This window comes from Anolis sagrei, chromosome 3 (assembly GCF_037176765.1).
Source record: "Anolis sagrei isolate rAnoSag1 chromosome 3, rAnoSag1.mat, whole genome shotgun sequence".
NCBI classification, from domain to species: Eukaryota; Metazoa; Chordata; class Lepidosauria; order Squamata; family Dactyloidae; genus Anolis; species Anolis sagrei.
In genome coordinates, this window is record NC_090023.1 from 154,314,838 (window position 1) to 154,333,987 (window position 19,150).

At 41.6% G+C, this 19,150-nt stretch overlaps 1 protein-coding gene across 3 annotated transcripts in view; it reads right to left on the bottom strand.

Moving 5' to 3' along the window:
- The window catches only part of RASGEF1A (RasGEF domain family member 1A), a 376,938-nt gene that overhangs the window by 17,356 nt on the left and 340,432 nt on the right, over positions 1-19,150 (bottom strand). For all 3 annotated transcript variants that reach the window (XM_060769048.2, XM_060769047.2, XM_060769049.2), the window contains 4 exons: positions 13,217-13,354; positions 8,214-8,435; positions 6,193-6,267; positions 2,252-2,344 (listed from right to left, as the gene is read on the bottom strand). In XM_060769048.2, coding sequence (XP_060625031.1) covers positions 2,252-2,344; positions 6,193-6,267; positions 8,214-8,435; positions 13,217-13,354 — 528 coding nt within the window. The remainder of the gene's footprint in view (positions 1-2,251; positions 2,345-6,192; positions 6,268-8,213; positions 8,436-13,216; positions 13,355-19,150) is intronic.

Below are 19,150 nucleotides of genomic sequence, written 5' to 3' on the forward strand. Positions count from 1 at the left end.
CTCTCTCTTGATTATATGCCATTTGAAAAGAGGCACAAACTGTTCCGATATATTGTAAAATTAATTTTTGAAAGCTGCAGCACTTTCGGTAAGCAGCTTTAGCAAATCCGGCATCCTTGTATCCATGGAAACTAGCACCTTCACACCTACACATGGTGGATTCTTGCAAGAGCAGAACAGTCACACAGTTATAAGGCGTGGTGTGTTTCTATGGCCAGAGACATCCTTGATCTCTCACTGAAGCATGAGTCTTATATTATCGGGCAATTGTGACTCCTGTGGCCCTCATACATTGCTATACAACAAACATATGAGATGTTATGAAATCAAGAGGGGATGTAATTCGGAAGGGGCATCATCATGACACTCTGTTACACCTCAAGAGCAATATGCTGCAGCGTTTATATCACGGGATTTCACTATTTCATACACTACTGGTATGATATGTCATGAAGCAAGTTAAACGAGAAATCATACCACATAGGGAAAGAAGTCACTGGGCTTTAGTGGAGAAAAGCTGGGGAAAGTGTCCTTAAGAATGGGGAGCCTACTTACAGCAGCAAGACTAGTATGCAGTATTAATCAAATTACAATGACACAGGTGAAAAGCTAACTCCAAGTGACCACAAGATACATTGCAAAAACTTGCATTTGTTCATGCAGATCAGGGGTCCTCCAACTTTTTAAACAGAGGGTCAGGTCGCAATCCCTCAAACTGTTGAAGGGTTGGATTATAATTTGAAAAAAAACATGAATGAATTCCTATGCCCATTGCACATATCTTATTTGTAGTGCAAAAAAAAACCCACTTAAAAACAACACAATAATTAAAATGAAGAACAATGTTAACAAATATAAACTTATTAGTATTTCAATGGGAAGTGTGGGCCTGCTTTTGGCTGATGAGATAGGATTGTTGTTGTCATTGTTGTTGTTGTTGTTGTATGCTTTCAAGTCATTTCAGACTTAGGTTGACCCTGAGCAAGGGCCAGGTAAATGACCTTGGAGGGCCGTATCCGGCCCCCGGGCCTTAGTTTGAGGACCCCTGATGTAGATCCCCAGCTAGGTCAGAAATAGTTACTTTGTGGGAGAGAGCTAAGGCTCACAGAGTTTCAGCCAAGGCAGTCTGAAGTCAGTTACACCAAAATACTAGGGTATATACAGTATAGCCAGCATTGCCTGGGTGTCATTGGGATCACTGTCCACCTACTTAACTCCCTTCCCCAGCTCTAAGAGGGTATATCTACAATGTCTCTGTGTCAACACTGGCAATGGCAGGCAGGCTCTCTTTGTGGGTCTTTCCTTTCTTCCACCCTTCCTCTCACACACATGGTATCTTTCTCTCCCAGTGACATCACAGAGGGCCACTTCACATAGCAACAGCCTTTGTGGGACAAACATACAAAGATAGATAGATAGATAAATAGATAGATAGATAGATAGATAGAGATAGGGACAACAAGCTCCTCAGCATGGAAAAATGGAACAAGAGCACCTCCCCATGGCTGGAGTTGAGCATCTTCCCCAGACACCAGAGATGGAAGGGGAAGGCCTTTACCTGTGTCTGTCTTTATATTATATGTCTTTGTTCACTGTGTAAAAGGCATTGGATGTTTGCCTTATATGTGCACTGTAATCTGCTCCGAGTCCCTCCAGGGAGATAAAGTGGAATATAAATAAAGTGTATTATTTGATACACAAGATTAGTACACAGCAAAAAAGATCATTATGCTGGTTGTTGTATTGGATCACACATTGGGCACTTCCCAAGTGTCTAGGACTATGTGATGTATCTGAATAATGCATGCAGATCCCAGTAGGGTGGCCTTTTGCAGCTGACAGATGGTAATTTTGTCAGCGCCGATTGTGTTTAAGTGCAAGCCAAGGTCTTTAGGAGCTGCACCCAGTGTGCTGATTACCACTGGGACCACCCTGACTGGCTTGTGCCAGAGTCTTTGCAGTTTGCTCTTTAAATTCTCGCATTGTGTCAGCTTTTCCAGTTGTTTCTCTTCAATCCTGCTGTCACCTGGGATTACAACATCGACAATCCATACTTGGTTTTTTAACACAATCGTGAGGTCACGAGTATTGTGCTCCAAAACTCTGTCAGTCTGAATTCAGAAGTCCCAGAGTAGCTTGACGTGCTCTAAGTGTATTATTATTATTATTATTATTATTATTATTATTATTATTGATAGATAAGCCAAAGCAAACAGAATACCTAGTGGCACCTCTCCTAATATATACTTGCCTTACAAATCTCCGTAGCAACCAACATACTGAGACAATTAAACCAGTTGTCGTAGGCTTCAAGATTGTAGGTCTTGGTAACATCACCTCGGCACTGAAAAAAGAAAGTTTATGAAATATATCTTTATTTTGCACTTGTAAAAAAGACAATAAAAGAAATCTGAACCCAGTTGTTTCCAATTCCACCCACTCTGTTTGCATTTTCACACACAGATACAGGTCCCTGTCAGTAGCTGGAAATACTCCAGTAATATGATTCAAAGGTGGGAATGGATGGCAGAAAGAAAGATCGCAGCTCAAAATTCCATTATGTTTTATTATGACTGTGTTAGCCCTGCTGACCTCCTACTGGAAAGAGAATTTCTTTATCCTGCATTCTGTGTTTTAAAAGCCCAAACATTTTGAGCATCTCTAATAATCAAAGTATCTTAGTGGCATATGTATTATCCATTTTAAATGGCCTTCTTGACAGTAGTTTGAATTCTTGTTCTATCTACTCAGAGAAATGACCTGAGCTTTCAGAGATAGGGTCACAAATTTCTAATTTTCTTTTCTGCATATGTTTATCCAAGGAGGAAAAGGTTTGCTCATTGCCTTCAAACGCCTTTGAAAAGACAACAGGAAAACTGCAGTGCGGAGTTTGCTTCTTCTATAGCAGTTGAAACGTCTGATCAAAAATTTGGACAACATGTTCTGTAGTATTACTATTTGTTGTCTACCAAGACGTATGTGCATCCCTTCTTGCTTTCCCTATACATAACAATGGAGAAACTCAGAAATGTTTTTAAACCTGAAAGCAGGTTTTTAAAAAACCTAACTTGGTGTAATATGTATTCCCTAGAACTTTAAAGAATGAAGCACAAAAGCAAAAGGGCTTTTGTGAATTATGCTATTTAATCTTTTGTTGCTGTTGTGTCTAGACAGATCCCAGTCTTGTACAATATCCCAGAAGACTCCTTGACCTCTGGATTCCATAATTGCTAAGTTGCAGAGAAGAACTGCTATGTCAGGTGCCCTTTTAGTTGTTCTCTCAGCTACGTGGGAGCTACTTACAGATAAATAGCTCCCACCCCACTCGCAGCTGGGGAAAACATCAACAGAGCACCAGTAATGTGCAGGGCAGAACGAGTGGAAATTGTTAGATCTAGAAAAAAAATATATTGTAGAAAAAAATTCCCTTAATTCTGGCTTGATAAACTATGGTAAGAAAGAGAAAAACTCCTTCAGCTATATTGGAAACCTAAGCTAGCAAAGAAAGAGCAGTATACTTAGGAGGGAGAACACTTCCATTCCACACCACATTATCAACAGGAAGCTCCGTGTGCCAGTTCAGGAACTTTAAAATGTTCCTAAACTAAGAGGCTAAACCCTGTGGGTTACAGTCTTCTTTACATTTCATTTTCAGGAATATATAATTTCAATATTTAAACCTTTGCTTTTTTGGGGCCCTAAAATGTGGAAATTACACTGCTTATCCGGTATTGCACCACCTGACATCCGCCGGGAAGTAGCAGCCAATAGTGAAAGGACCAAGGCAGAGACATCTCCAGCTCATCCCCTGTTTGGGTATCAGCCAGCACGTCAATGACTTAAATCTAGAAATAGTTTTCTAAGATCTACAGAGACACTCGATGGAACACCTCAGCAAGCGAGAGTCCAAAAGTGGCAGGCTCAAACCCAGAACCTCAACCAATGGCTGATACCAAATGAGAGACTCCCCCCTGGGCACACAGAGGACTGGGCAACTTGGAAGGCGCTGAACAGACTGCGCTCTGGCACCACGAGATGCAGAGCCAACCTTCAGAAATGGGGCTACAAAGTGGAATCCTCGACATGCGAGTGTGGAGAAGAGCAAACCGCTGACCACCTGCTGCAATGCAACCTGAGCCCTGCCACATGCACCATGGAGGACCTTCTTGAGCAACACCAGAGGCACTCCAAGTGGCCAGATACTGGTCAAAGGACATTTAATCAACTACCAAACTCACAAATTTTGTATTCTGTATTTTGTATTTTGTCTGTTTGTTTGCTTTGTTCTGTTAGAAATGTAATATAACTGACTGGTTGCTGATGACTCGATAAATAAATAAATGTGGAAGAAACCAGAATAAAAGGGTTTTTCAGCATTAATGTTTAAAAGTGCGCTTGAAATCCTTTTTGGGCCAAAAAATATTTGCACGACTATATATCCCTGGACTCAAGAAAAAAGAAACATGCAACTTCATTCGTATATGCTGGTGTGGACTGCTCCAGCACATGTCTGCATTTTAAAATCCTGAAACAGCTGAAGAGGGCTGTAAACAAATGGAGCCAACAGACATACAGGTGGCTAAATGGAAGCACAATTGGAAAGCAATTTCCATGAGAACTTTCTCAAGCATTCCTTTGTTTTCATGTTTATGATATTAAACAGATCTTGAATTTACACAGTCATTGCCAGCTTGGCAAGCAAGTGACTGCAAAGGGAAACAGGGTACAAGAGGTAAAGGCGCCAAGACGGGGAAGAGAGCTAATGACAAAAAATCTGTTTGTGTGCACATTCAGATTTCCACATCGGCACTTATGAGTCCCAGCCCATCTCAGAAGATCAATTAAAAAAAAGTCAAAGTAAACTTCTGGTAGATGTCCCGTGTCTATCTTGTGGATTTCTAAACCTGCTGCAACTGAAACGGTCAAGATGCCAGGGGACCATTTGGTGGGACTGACATCTCCATGTCTGGACTCTCCTTAAGGCCCTGCGATTTTTAAACCCACTTCTGTCTAGAAGGTCCCTTAGACTCCCACTATCAAGAATTGGATGACCAAAATAATTTGCACTGGGGATCTAATAACCAAGGTTTTTACACAATCTATGGAATAGTGTCTTGAACTTTAGAGCTCTGAACCTGTGTTTTTTATACAATAAACCTCACTCCAGCCACTTAGCCACTGGATGGCTTCTTTCAATTTCTGCTCCCAGCTTCTGCGCTACTGGGTTATAATACAGACCAAGGTTGTCACAATTATTGCTAAAGTAAATTATGAGTGATGCTTTGATAACTTCAAGCACTATGTGTTATTACCACAGTTCAATTGATGAAAGGTTACAAATGGCCTAAGTGGTATCCAGGAATAAAGGAAAGGAAATGTCTTTATGTCAGAGTATCACTAATACGGCACTTTTTAAATTGGGTGACAAAGCAACATCAATACATGTCCTACTTTTTTGTTATGGAATATCAAGAAAGAGGGGGGAAAGGGGGAAGACGATGTTGTTGGCATAAAGACAGAACTTAATCTTAAATTCTGGTTCAAACCGAGGCCATCCAGGTGACTTTGGAAACTCACAGGCTGAGCATGAAGGCAATGATGCTCCTCCCTTATTATTTCTAAGCATTGGTATTCTGGGGTATTTTGCCATGGAACATGAAGGTTCCAGTTAGATATTGGTTAATAGTGTTTGTGCCAGAACATGAAGTAATGGCCAGTAAAATAATGAAATACTATACACCCTAAAACCTGCCAAATGGGATAGTACCTAGTCCTACAGGTAGGCTTGGGCAATCCATGGTTCTAAATGGTTCTAAAGTACTCACAAAACTAAAGTTCTGGTGGTGAAAATTTCAGAACTCTAACAAAACTCTCAAAATTTCATAATAAATGGCAGTTCCTAATTGGTTCTGTCATTAAAATCACCAATAATGAAATAATAATTAAATTTTGAAAGTTTTGTTAGAGTTCTGAAATTTTCACCACCAGAACTTTAGTTTTGTAAGTACTTTAGAACCATTTAGAACCATGGATTGCCCAAGCCTACCTACAGGGTGTTTATATATAGGCATATACATTTAAATATACAGTTGACCTGCCCTGAATTTTAAACAATCTTTGCACCTACGTGTACAATTTCACCTGTGGCCCTTTCTGTTTCCTGTTGCCATTCCTTGCATACTTTGCACATACCTTGTGATTATCCAGGGAGTCCACGTGGCTGACTATTTGCATGAGGTCCTCGGGATAAATATTGCTCACCCTCTCCTGCATGAAGCAAGACAGATGAAAAAAAAACTGTCAAGATTACAAGCCTACAGACGAGGAACAGAGTTATGTATTGACAGGTATCCCTGTGGAGGCAGATCCTAACTGAAATGAGTATAAAAGACTATGTCAGGCAGGTTTCAGTTCTCCTTGGTAAAAGGTTGGGGTCCTGTAGAAGACGCAGGAAACACTTATTTTCTCTTACACACACACACATTTCTTGTCACCTTTTTTCTGCCTCTGAACAGCCTCAGTGTTGCTTGTGGAGAAGACAAAAACAAGCCAAGCTGGATCCTATTGAATTGCTAATTGCTATCATGGAATTTCTTTAAAAGCTTGGGGCCAGTAAGAGCATAGGCAGTAGTGACACCTCTTTCCCTGCTGCCCACCCATTCCCCCTCTAGCAGCACTGCAGAGCAAAATGCAGAGAATGGTCGGTGGAAGAGCCACTGAGGTAGAGGAATAGGTGTGGTTGCTGCTGCATATTCACTTAATATCCAGAACCCTGCTGTGTGGAAGGCAGCAGAAATATGTGACTGAGACTTTAGGAATTATGAGCCAAAGAAAATAGCTCTGCTTTCATTAGGCACTCCTATGCTATGGGCATATATGACTTACCCTGAAATAATTATCTTAAAGCAGGTTCTGTTGGCATAAGAATAGTAGTAGAAAATATAACCAGAGTTTTTTTTAAAATGTATGCATTTATAGTTTGTTTTACAGCAGAGAAGGGCAGCTGTGGAGGGAACAGGAACCAAAATTCCCCCATGCTCCCTGGCAAGGCTGCACGGTTACTTTCTCACTTATTAGAAGTAAGATGTCATTTTCAGGCTAGATTCTTCACTTCTTTGAAGGAGGAAGGTTGTGGGAACTTGAGAATGGGGCATGTGTGGAGAGTAGAGAAAATACAGTTGGCCCTCCAATTTCATGGGGGCCTGGGGAAATTGTTAATATCTCAACCCTACCTTCACCTGCCATCATATTTATGAGGGTTGAATGAAAAGTAATGCCTCCACCTTCATAACTCCTCAACAGATGGCAGTACTGGTATGCAGCAGGTAGTGGCTTGTTCAGTAGACTCTCCTCTACAGTTCCATTTTGGGGGAAGCCTTAGCATTGAACGGTTGTGTTGTTAAAGTGCGAAGTATGGAACCTGGGACAGTGGTGCAGCTGTTTGAGTGTCAGCTGCATTAAGATCACTTCTGACCACAAGGTCATGAGTTTGAAGCCAGCCCGGGTCGGAGTGAGCTTCCGACCAATTGTGTAGCTTGCTGTCGACCTTTGCAACCCAAAAGACAGTTGCATCTGTCAAGTAGGAAAATTAGGTACCACCTATGTGTGGGGAGGCTAATTTAACAAAAAAATTCGAGGCCATAAAAAATGGCTGGGCCTTAACACAATCACGTTCTCTCACACATTTACTTGCTCAGGAGGACAGGAAAGAAGTCGTTGGGTAACTGCGACAAGAGAGGGTGCATTCACTCACATGAGCAGAGAAGACAAAGGGGAACATGAATAAGGGTATCCACATGCATGAGCATTCCCTCACACATTGATTCATTCACTCACTCAAGTGAGCAGAGGCAAGGTAATGGAATGAAGGTTTCCAGGGCAGATATAGGGAGCAGGATGGGCAGAAGGGGAAGAGACAGTCAGGGCAGAATGATGGCTGCATTGACAGGAAGATAAACAGTGGTGCTGTGTCCTCTGTTCTTATTGCAACAGCATTCCCTCTATCCATCCTCCTTGCCCCTTTCCCTCCGACCACGCAAGTGAATGAGTGTTATGAAAGGGAAAATGTGCATGGCTGGGACAGGCCATCCTATCAGTACAAGTACTTTTGTGTGTGTGTGTGTTAAATACAGTTTGGGGAATGCTGTATCCCAAGCCCGCACAAAACTGAAGAGCTGACAGTAACTCAAACAAAGGAACAGAGGTTCACTCACCAGCTCGATGTGTGTTAGCTGCTGTGCAAGTATTAGTGGATCACAGCAAACACTCAGAATGTCCTTCTGTGATGACTGAGGCTTATTTTTAAGGATTGTGCCTTTATCCGTCACTGGTTGGCGGAATTTTTCTCGGATCTCCTGGAACTGATTGCGTGCGGCAAGGCTCATCAGCAGATTTTGTGTCATCTGGCTAATGATCTTCTTGACTGTTCCATTTTCCTAAACCAAAAAGCAGAATAGCTTTTGTCAGTGAAATCAAGAACTCTGGATTGTCTGAGGTTGATGAATTTCTGGATAAATTACTGGAAAATTTCAATTCACTATCAGGTAAACTCATGCACTGATTAGGTTCTCAGGGATTTGACCTGATCATCAAAGCCTTTTGGAAATGAATGTATAATTCAAATTTGCTGAGAATTTTCTCAATGAGTAAAAACACGGATGTAATTCTAAATATATGTTGATTGTGATACAAGTACAGGCAGTCCCCAAGTTATGAACAAGATGAGTCTCCCTTCAGGGGGAGAAGGGCAGGGTATAAATATAGGAAATAAATAAGTTCTATAGGTTTGTTCTGAAGTTGAATTTGTATGTAAGTCAGAACAGGTACATTTTAAAGTGTAACACACACACACATATATATAGAGAGAGAACGCACAGCTTTGGATAGCATAGGAAAGGGTTAACACTCCTGCGGTGTTTGTGTTGCTGTCTGTGCCCCTGTTCATAAGATTTTCCCGTACTTTCTGTCCCTGTGACCATAGGATGTTGAAAATTTTGGCTTGTTCTGGAAACAAGGATTGCTGAGAAAGCTTTAGTGGAGACACCTTTTTCCAGTGATAACTCTTTCAGGGGTGAATTTCCCTTCCGAGGGGTAGATTTCGCCCACTTCCTATTGTCTCACCTCTGTTCTTAACTATGGTTCATTTGTAGGTTTCATGTTTGTAACTCGGGGACTGCCTATAAAGACTTAAATATGGAAAAAGAGACTCTACATTACACTGATAAGATGGAAAATAGTTCAGCTTTGCCTGTTTAAATCCTACAGGTTCTCCCTCCCTGCCATTCTCACTTTGCACTGAACATTCAGGAAGCACCAAGATAACAAAACAGAAATATTGGTTTGCATGCCTCACTGCTTCTAGCATTGTGGACTGCCTTTTCTGACAGCCCCTAAAATCCTGGAAATAGTGCTGCTAACATTTAGTTTTGAAGGCAGGAAAGGGGAAGTGAGAACTATGACTGAGACATACTTATGGTCAAAGTGGAACCATTGACCAAGTCTCGTCTTCTTTTCTCACATGTGGCTAACCTTTGGTAGTATTTGGGAAGGGATACATGTGAGTCTTAATTTGCCTGTCTCTATGTGCAATGTTTCAAATGTACATCATTTCTGCAGAAATCAATACAATCCCCAAGTTACAAACATCTGACTTATATTTGACTCCTAGTTACATACAGGGTGAGACAACAGGAAGTGAGAGGAAATTTATTTATTTATTTATTTATTTATTTATTTATTTATTTATTGAATTTATATGCCACCACTCCCCTGGGGCTAGGAGCGGCTTACAAGAATGGCTAAAATCTAAAACAATTTAAAAACAATTTAAAACAATTTAAAACAGCAATATTAAAAATCAAAGGCCTGTCGAAACAGGTATGTCTTACATGCTCTGCGGAAAGCTGATAAGTCCCGCAAGGCACGGACTTCAGGTGGCAGAGTATTCCAGAGTGATGGTGCCACTGCTGTAAAGGCTCTGTGTCTGGTTGCAAGGTCTTGACGCTGGGAATTTCCAATAGATCTTGGTTCTCAGAACGGAGGGATCTCTGGGGTTGGTAGGGGGTGAGGCGGTCCCTCAGGTACATAGGCCCCAGACCATGCAAGGCCTTAAAGGTGAGTACCATCACTTTGAGAGTGATCCTGTGCTCAATTGGTAACCAATGCAGCTGCCATAAGATTGGTGTTATGTGGCATCTCATTCCCGCAAGAAGCCGAGCAGCTGCATTTCGTACCAACTTGAGCTTCCGGATCACCAACAGAGGAAGGCCAATGTAGAGGGCATTACAGTAGTCCAGTCTTGAGATGTCCGTAGCCTGGATCACCGTAGCTAGGTGGTCCCTGGACAGGTATGGGGCCAGCAGCCTAGCCTGCCGCAGATGAAAAAAAGCAGTTCTGCTGATGGTGGAGACCTGGGCCTCCATCTACCTCTGGGAAGGAAAATTCACTCCTGGAAGAGTTATTATGGGAAAAGAGTGTCTCCACTGAAGCTTTATCACAAATCTTTGTACCTGTTCTAACTTACATACAAATTCAGCTTAAGAACAAACATACAGAATCTATCTTGTTCATAACCCAGAGACTGTCTTTAAATAATCTGCAAGTCTCATGAGCTCCCTTTGTCAGCTCTGGCTCCCCATGTGGGGATATGAAAGAAGCCTCCCACAAGGATGGTAAAACATCAAAACATCCTGGCGTCCCCTAGGCAATATGCTTGCAGACAGCCAATTCTCTCTCACCAGAAGTGACTTGCAGTTTCTCAAGTCGCTCCTGACATGGAAAAAAAATTCCAACGTATAGCACTCTCAGTAACCTTTTGGGGAGAGAGGAGAGGCAAGAAAATGAGGAGGGATAACATGGAGTTTTTGAGCAATAAACAAAGGTGATTTGACTGTTTTTCTTTTACATATTTGACTTTTGAGAGTGGGCATTGCTAGAAGGAGGGAAATTCCTTAGATGGGGAACTGGAGGGCAGGGAGAAGGACCTATAATGTTGGAAATTTTAAGGCAACTGGAAGTAATTCCCTTTGCTTGCTTAAGTAAGTGATGAGCAACTTGAATCTGCTTTCTTCATTTTACAGACTATGGACATGTTATCTCTACTAGAACACAGTTCTTCCCAACTTATCGCTGTCCATGTGCTCCGTAGAAAAGGAATTGACATCTAAAGTTGACCAAAAGCAGATTTGTAACCCTTTTGGTACTAATGTTGGAGAATGATCCCTGGTCAAAAAAAGGATGGGAACCAATGTTCTAGATGAACCCTTTTCCTATTGTGATATCCTGCCACTTGTGCAGTTTTTTACAGAAGGGAGTACTGAAAAACTGCAGTCTAATGTGAAAGCTTTCCTATGACCACTTCTGCTCTGTTTGAAGTCCAAGTCTTTGTCACCTACTCACACAACAAAGACTCGTGGGTATTTCATTATCATTTCCACACACATTTCCACACACACTTCCACCTTAGCCTGCCCCAAAACCATTTTCTGTACTTATATCTATGAGAGCAGATATGAACACTTAAGCAGTTAGGATTTTTTAAATCACTACTTTAATGCTAGTTTCAGTTCTTGAATAATTGGACACTGTTCCCATTTAAAAGTGCCAAGATTGCACAAACCATTCTAATTAAAAAGGTCAATGGCCTGCAGTATGTCGAACATTGTTTCCACTTTGTAAGGAGGCAGATAGACTTATATTTTGCTGTTTTTCTTCATAAGCCCCTTGAGTCTGCCACACATACCTTATCCTGATCTTGATATAGTTTTACTACCACGCCATACTTGTAAGCCCTTTCTATAGCCTAAGGTCCCTTCACCTCAGGATCTGATCCCAGGTTTTCTGCTTTTAACTGGATTATATGAGTCGGCACTACCAGATAATCTGGGATAAACAGAAAACCTGGGATGAGATCCTGGAATATAGGACCTTTTTGGAAGGGCCCTACTAAGTTAAATTTCTATAAAAATTTGAAACAACAACAATCGCTATCTGACAATCTCCTATCTGGGAAATGAGGAGCCCCCGGTGGCGCAGTGGGTTAAACCCCTGTGCCGGCAGGACTGAAGACCAACAGGTCGCAGGTTCGAATCCGAGGAGAGGCGGATGAGCTCCCTCTATCAGCTCTAGCTCCTCATGCGGGGGCAAGAGAGAAGACTCCCACAAGGATGATAAAACATCAAAAATCATCCAGGCATCCCCTGGGCAATGTCCTTGCAGACGGCCAATTCTCTCACACCAGAAGCGACTTGCAGTTTCTCAGGTCGCTCCTGACACGACAAAAAAAAAAATCTGGGAAATTTATCCTCATAATTAAAACAAAACATAAAACAATATCAGATTTGTTTCTTTTGCTTTTTTGTAAGCTTTGCAAGAGCATGTCCATGCATACACTTTTGAAAACGAACAGTAGCACTTTAATCATATCCTTTTCCCTTCAGGTTGTGACATCGGAATGACATTCTGATAAACAACATTGCTGACAAACCGAAACTTGTCAGGCTGTCCTGCTTAACACCTTTAACATCACCACTTATTGTCCCGTGATGGCGTCAAAGCTGTTGTCAAATCTTTCGGTGTTAAAAAAATCTTAACTAGTATCTATGCAATCATTCTTAAAGCCCTTTGGCTAATCTCAAAATATATCCTGAACAGCCTTTTTTAAAAAAAGCCTTTTGTTACTCTCCTATTTTGGCTGCATGTCTAACCACATTCGGCTTAGGAAGTAAACACAGAGCTGAGCACGACTTCTGAGTAAACAAGCGCAGAATCGTGCTATAGCTCCTCAGGGAGCTAGTTAGAGCCTTTCGATTTCTGTTAATGTTTCCAGCATGTAGCTTTATTTCCCCAACGTGAAAACCAAATTCTTCATGCCAGATTAATAGCCAAGTGCAGGCTTTTGACTTTGGCACCATTAGAAGCAGGAGTGTAGCTACCAAGGGGACAAGAGTAAAGAGTTTTACTTTCATCCATGAGATTTTTCTCCAGTCCTTGTTTTTAGCAATGCAGTAACTTGAAACTTCAACTGAGCACTTAGATATACGGCTCAAGCATCCAAAGACAGGCAGTTTGCCAAGGAAATGCACACACAACAAAAAGAAGACTTCTAGCAGTGAACAATAATAGAAATTTGAGGAAAGAAGGAGACTTTCAAAATGAAAAAGACAACTTATAGACTCAGCAATGGGGGCTGTTCTTTTACCTGGATGAGCATCCTTACCTCATCACACTGTGTGATCCTGTGAGCAATTTCTTTTAGCTCTTTCATAGACTTCTCGTCCTGGAAGTCATAGGGAAATGTTTCAGTCCATTCCTTTAGGAGCTGTATGATCTTGGCAGCAAAAGATTTGAGTTTTGCCTAAGAAAAATCAGAGCAGTCAATCAACGATCTTTTTGGACGAGGATTTCTAGATAATAAGATGTGCATAATAGTAAAAATCTTTGCATGACTAGCTGGACAAAAACAAACAAAAATTAAAGTGCCCTTAATTAGAAGTCAACTTTCTGTCCATTCTCCTTCCCTTCCAGACGTATTTAGAAAGTTACATGAAATGGTAGAATGTGTGTATAATACTTTATTTGGGATCTGTTACAATTTCCATCACTTTTCACATTTGTATTTCAGGACAATCTGTACACAGAGAAAACATAAATCTTTTAATCTACACATAATAAAAGTGAAAATATGTATGTATGTATGTATGGCTGGGGTGTCCACTTACACTGACAAGCTCCTGCCTCCACAAACAGCTACAGCTCCCACTACTCAGGAGACACCAAAGTTCTTCCCTCCAATGACAATGCAGGTTATAGTGAGCACCATGAACATGTACAAGAGTCCTGCCAATGTCATCCACAAACACCATACTGCCCACCATCCAAGTGAAGGCTTTCATACAGGGACAATTTCATCCTAGATTTTATGTCTTTCCTCCAGCACATCCCACTGTTTCTTACTCTCTCCACTAGTGTGGAATTTGCATGATCCCACCCACTGCCTCTCCCATAAAACCCTTCCCTACTCTTTTCTATTGCATGCAGCAAACAGAGAGGAATTGATCAGCAAGTAAACATATTGGAGAGGTCCAGGGAGAATTCACTATGATTTATAGGAGTTGTAGATACTGGGATGTATAGTTCACCTGCAATTTAAGAACCTCTGAACTCCACCAACAATGGACCTAGAACTAAATTGGCACACAGAACCTCCATGACCAACAAAAAATACTGGAGGTCTTTGGAGGGATTTATAGGAGTTGTAGTTCACCTACATCCAGAGCACACTATGAACCCAAATGATGATGGATCTGGAGCAAACTTGGCATGCATACCTGATGGGCCCGAATTTGAATACTGGTAGGTTTTGAGGGGAATTTGCCTGGACATATTGGAGTTGTAGGTACTGGGATTTATAGCCCACCTGCAATCAATGAGCACTCTGAACTCCACCAGAGATTGGACTAAACTTGGCACACAGAACCTCAATGACAAGCAAAAATACTTGCAGTCTTTGGGGGAAATTCACCTTAATTTGGGGGAGCTGTAGTTCACCTATATTTAGAGACCACTGTGAACCTAAACACCAATGGGTCTGGACCAAACTTGGTATACATACCCTGATATGCTGAAATTTCATTACTGGAGGGGTTTGGGAGGAACTAACATTCTTTTCTGGAAGTTGTAGTTTACCCACATGAGAGAAACTGTGACCTCCACCGATGATGGACCTGGACCAAACGTGGTCCAAGTCCATCCCCTGACTAATTCAATCTACTAGAGGGGCTTGAGGGGACTGACTTACCATAGCAGAAGTTGTAATTTACCCTACAGCCAGAGAGCACACTGAATTCCACTGATGATGCATCTAGAGTAAACTTGCCCAACATAACAAACTTTAAGTACTGATGGAGTTTCTCAGGGTCAACCTGGCATGATATTAGTTGTAGTTAATCCACAATTAAAATTTTGACTTTTTAAAAATAACTCGAGAAATGGCGAGTACCCAAGCTAGTGCAGTAATAAAGTATCATGTGGCAAATTATTTCCCTGTTTTGTTGCATATGGCTTCGAATCCAATTTTAGTGGTCAAAGAAGGATTTAGCAGCAACTTCCAGTGAGGCATTGCAGGAGAGAAATGGAAATTATACTTCCTTCATTACCGAGTCACTCAGGCTTCAACCATAGTCCTGAGGTTAGGGACCAAAGATTTAGATCTTTGGTCACGGGTCCATCTTCTTCATTATATCTAATGACTCCTTTGTTATTATTGTTCTACCTTTGTTTTGCCCTGTTTGGGTCTACAGTATGACATAATTACATTTAATTAAAATCTAGCTCCCAGTGAGAGGGGAATAGTGTAATTTTGCTCTGAGCAAAAACAGATATATTGTTCTTAATAAAGGTTGGAAGAGCAGTCTTTGTTTTTTTTATTCTAATTACATGAATCGAAAAAAGCTTGTGAATTTCCCCACCACCACTTACCCTACATAAGGGGTGAGAAAGGGCTATTCTGTGATTTCCAGTCTTATTTGGGAATTTACAGAGTTTTGGGGGGATGCCAAACGCAAAGGTTTCCTTTTAAGAGAAAGGGGAAGGTGCCTTGTGAAATTTCCCCCCACAAGAGAATGCTCTGCACACAAGAAAGTCATATTTAGGTCCCAGCTTATCAGTGCATTTTTAATAACCCAGCAGCAGTTTATTGATTCTTAACAACTCACTAATGTGCAATCTGGAAGAGCCTCAGCAATTTGCTTGGGATATGACTTTATAACCACATAACTCAAGATGGAAATACTAGAAAATCATTACAAAAAGGGCTGCTCTGCCAAGCTGGTCTCTTACAATGAAAGTGCAACGTCAAAACCAGGATTCAGAAGTGGAGGTTCCTGTTGCCCTGGGTGTTGCCATCGGTCTTATGGTTGTCATGGCAAGAGAGATTTGCCTGCTAACCCCCGAAATAAAGAGACAATACATCAGTATTTGGATTTAAATCTAGGCCTGAGGCTGGCCACATAAGAGCCGCCCGGCGATGTGGCCAGGTGGCGGGAAGGAAATAAGGGATCCCAGAGGAAAGAGGGGCACATCCCCGAGGGCACCGTCTGCCCACTCGATGCCCTCCCCTGGTGTAAAGCCCAGGCCTGCTGTTTTTAAAGGGTGACGATGGGGTGGGGTGGGGGGCAAAGGCCCAACTGCCCCGCCAGCCCCGAGACCGACCTGGGCTTCTTCCCTCCTCAACGTTCGGTTCTTGAATGAGGAAGGAGGCAGGCCAGTGCTAAGAGCCTGGCTTCGCCCCCTTCCAAGTAGTCCCAAATGGAACTACATTTCTCTTCTTCGTGGGATGAGGCAAACTCCTCTACCACCCCACTGCGTAGGGTGGTAAAGCTTTATCTGGGGCAGTAGGGAAAAAAATCCATCTACAATTCAAAGTAAATACTAGATATCGATATGCAATTAGTCAATTTACAAAGAAATGTTAATATTATGGAGTGCATCTAATGACTATAATCAGGACACACAGTAGATTTTTTTGGAAACACACTGATACATATTGAGCTAGTTGAGACTCTAAGCCAGGGGTCCTCAAACTAAGGCCCGGGGGCCAGATGTGGCCCTCCAAGGTCATTTACCCGGCCCTCGCTCAGGGTCAACCTAAGTCTGAAGCGACTTGAAAGCACACAACAACAACTATTCTATCTCATCAGCCAAAAGCGGGCCCACACTTCTCATTGAAATACTAATAAGTTTATATTTGTAAAAATTGTTCTTCATTTTAATTATTGTGTTGTTTTTAAGTGTTTATTGCACTACAAATATGATATGTGCAGTGTGCATAGGAATTCATTCATTTTTTTTTTCAAATTATAATCCGACCCTCCAATAGTTTGAGGAACTATTAACTGTTAAAAAAGTTTGAGGACCCCTGCTCTAAGTAATGTCCAATTTTGGCTTCACCCTCATGCCATTATTGTTGGTTGCTGAACAGCACAACATGGGTTCTTAGTAAACATGTATAGGATTGCACCGTACACATATAGACAACAAACAATAAAGCTGCGATGCTGGCAGTTGACCAACAGCATCTTTAGAGACAAAGAATTTGAAAGGTATCTCATCACCCAAGTGAACAATTTTGGAGCTTTTTGGGGAAACAAACTTCCAACATATGGGCACCTCTCTGGGAAAGTGAGTGTAAAGGTTGTACTCACTCACCCCTTTTTTCTCAGGGCAAGAGCCAAGGGGGGGGGGGGGATCTTATAAGTAACAACATCCCTGGGAACATGAAGCTTGGCATGATGCACCATCCCACACGTTCAATCCCACACACTGAGAAAGAAGGCCACCCTCTCAGCCACAACTCATACCGAAAGAGTTTCCCCTGCTCTCCTTCTGAGAGCAGCCAGCATATCTGCTCGGATTCGGTTGCCTACACAAAATCTGTGTCTGTGCAAGACTCATTACATAAAATGACACAGTAAAATGATGTTCCTTATATAATCTAGCAAAATCTTTGGAATTTTGGAGGACCAAGGGAAATATTTTTAAGCCATAGATGGTGGAATCTAGGCTGAGGTTTAGCACTTCAGGTTAAACCACCAGCTGCAGAAAATCTTGCCGACCCTAAGGTTGAGAGTTTAGGCCCAGGTAGGGGTGAGCTCCCAACCATCACCCCAGCTTCTGCTCATCTAGCAGTTCAAAAACAGTAATGTGAGTAGATAAATAGGTACCAATATGGCAGGGAGGTAATAAAAAGCATACATGCAGACATGCTGGCAATTTGATCAGGAGAGTATCTAAAGCAGTGGTTAACATTTATTTGATCAGGGGCCACTCTCCAACATTAGTACCAAAAGGGTTATGAATCAGTTTTTGGTCAACTTTAGATTTGGTTTGGTTATTTGGGGTGCTGATACAGAAAACTGAATTGGATAGACAACAACAGATCTAGTTTCTGATACAAAAATATGCAATCCAGTAGTTGCCATCTGCTCACCCATAGAAAACCAAATTTAATAATTTAGAACTGATGTAATCTATTCAAGGGGGCGGAGCTGGTCAGTGATAGGGAAGGAGTGACAGGCAGTGCAAAAGGAGTGGAACTAAAATAAAATAAAATAAAATAAAGAAAGAGGAGGCTCGTGGACCAGATTTTCATCCTCGCATCCCACTAGTGGTCCGTGGCCCACAGGTTAAGAACCACTGGTCTAAAGATAGCAAAGCTCCTTGGCATGGAAGATGGTGCAACAGCACCCCCATTGGCCAGAGTCAAGCACAGCCTCCAGGTGCCGAGATTGAAAAAGATGGGAAGCCTTTAAATCTGTTTATGTACTATCTGTTAATTGTATAATGGCATTGAAATTTTGCCATATATGTTTCCTGTAATCTGCTCTGAGTGCACTCAGGGAGATAGGGTGGAATATAAATAAAGTATATTATTATTATATGTTATTTATCTGTGGACACAGAGGGCCAACTGTATGCTATCCCTCTGCTCTTACTCCTAGACCCATTTTGGGACTTCCTTCCCATTTCAAAACAGCCCAAGCTGTGAGTTCTGAAAGAAAAGGAAGTTGTTTTAAAAAGAATTCTTTTGATACCTTCGACAGGCATGAAGGAATCCGCACAACATTCAGAAAAGTGAAACATCCTTCCTTTGTTTTTGTGCTGGCACAATCAGCCATCATGCTGACTCTACAGCATCAGCAACTGCCTTGATGCTAGTTCAAGTACATCTCCTGGTTGTTTCCTAAATAGGACAACATTGGATTCTTTTTCTCTTCTTGCCCTTGTAAAGTTAACTCACTTCTTTTTGGCAGGGGTTTAACAGCCCACTGACATATTTATTCAAGCTTGGTATTTTAAAACTTGCCAAAGACACCAGCAAAAGCCTCCCAAGTGGATCTGAAGAGTTTGCTAAAGTTTGTTTTTAATCCGTCCGTTTATGTCTTGGAACATTTTCTGTGTGATTTTTGTTAGTTCCTGGTGACGTCATGAGTGCCGGAATGATAAGCATTAAAGCACAGAACCGCAACACTTGGCATATTGCCAGTGTTCCTGCTCGTAGGCTATCCAACCAGCTTCTGATTTTATAATACACTTATGCCAGAGTTTCATCACTGTATATTAAAAGGTGTGTGTCTACGTGTGTGTACATGTT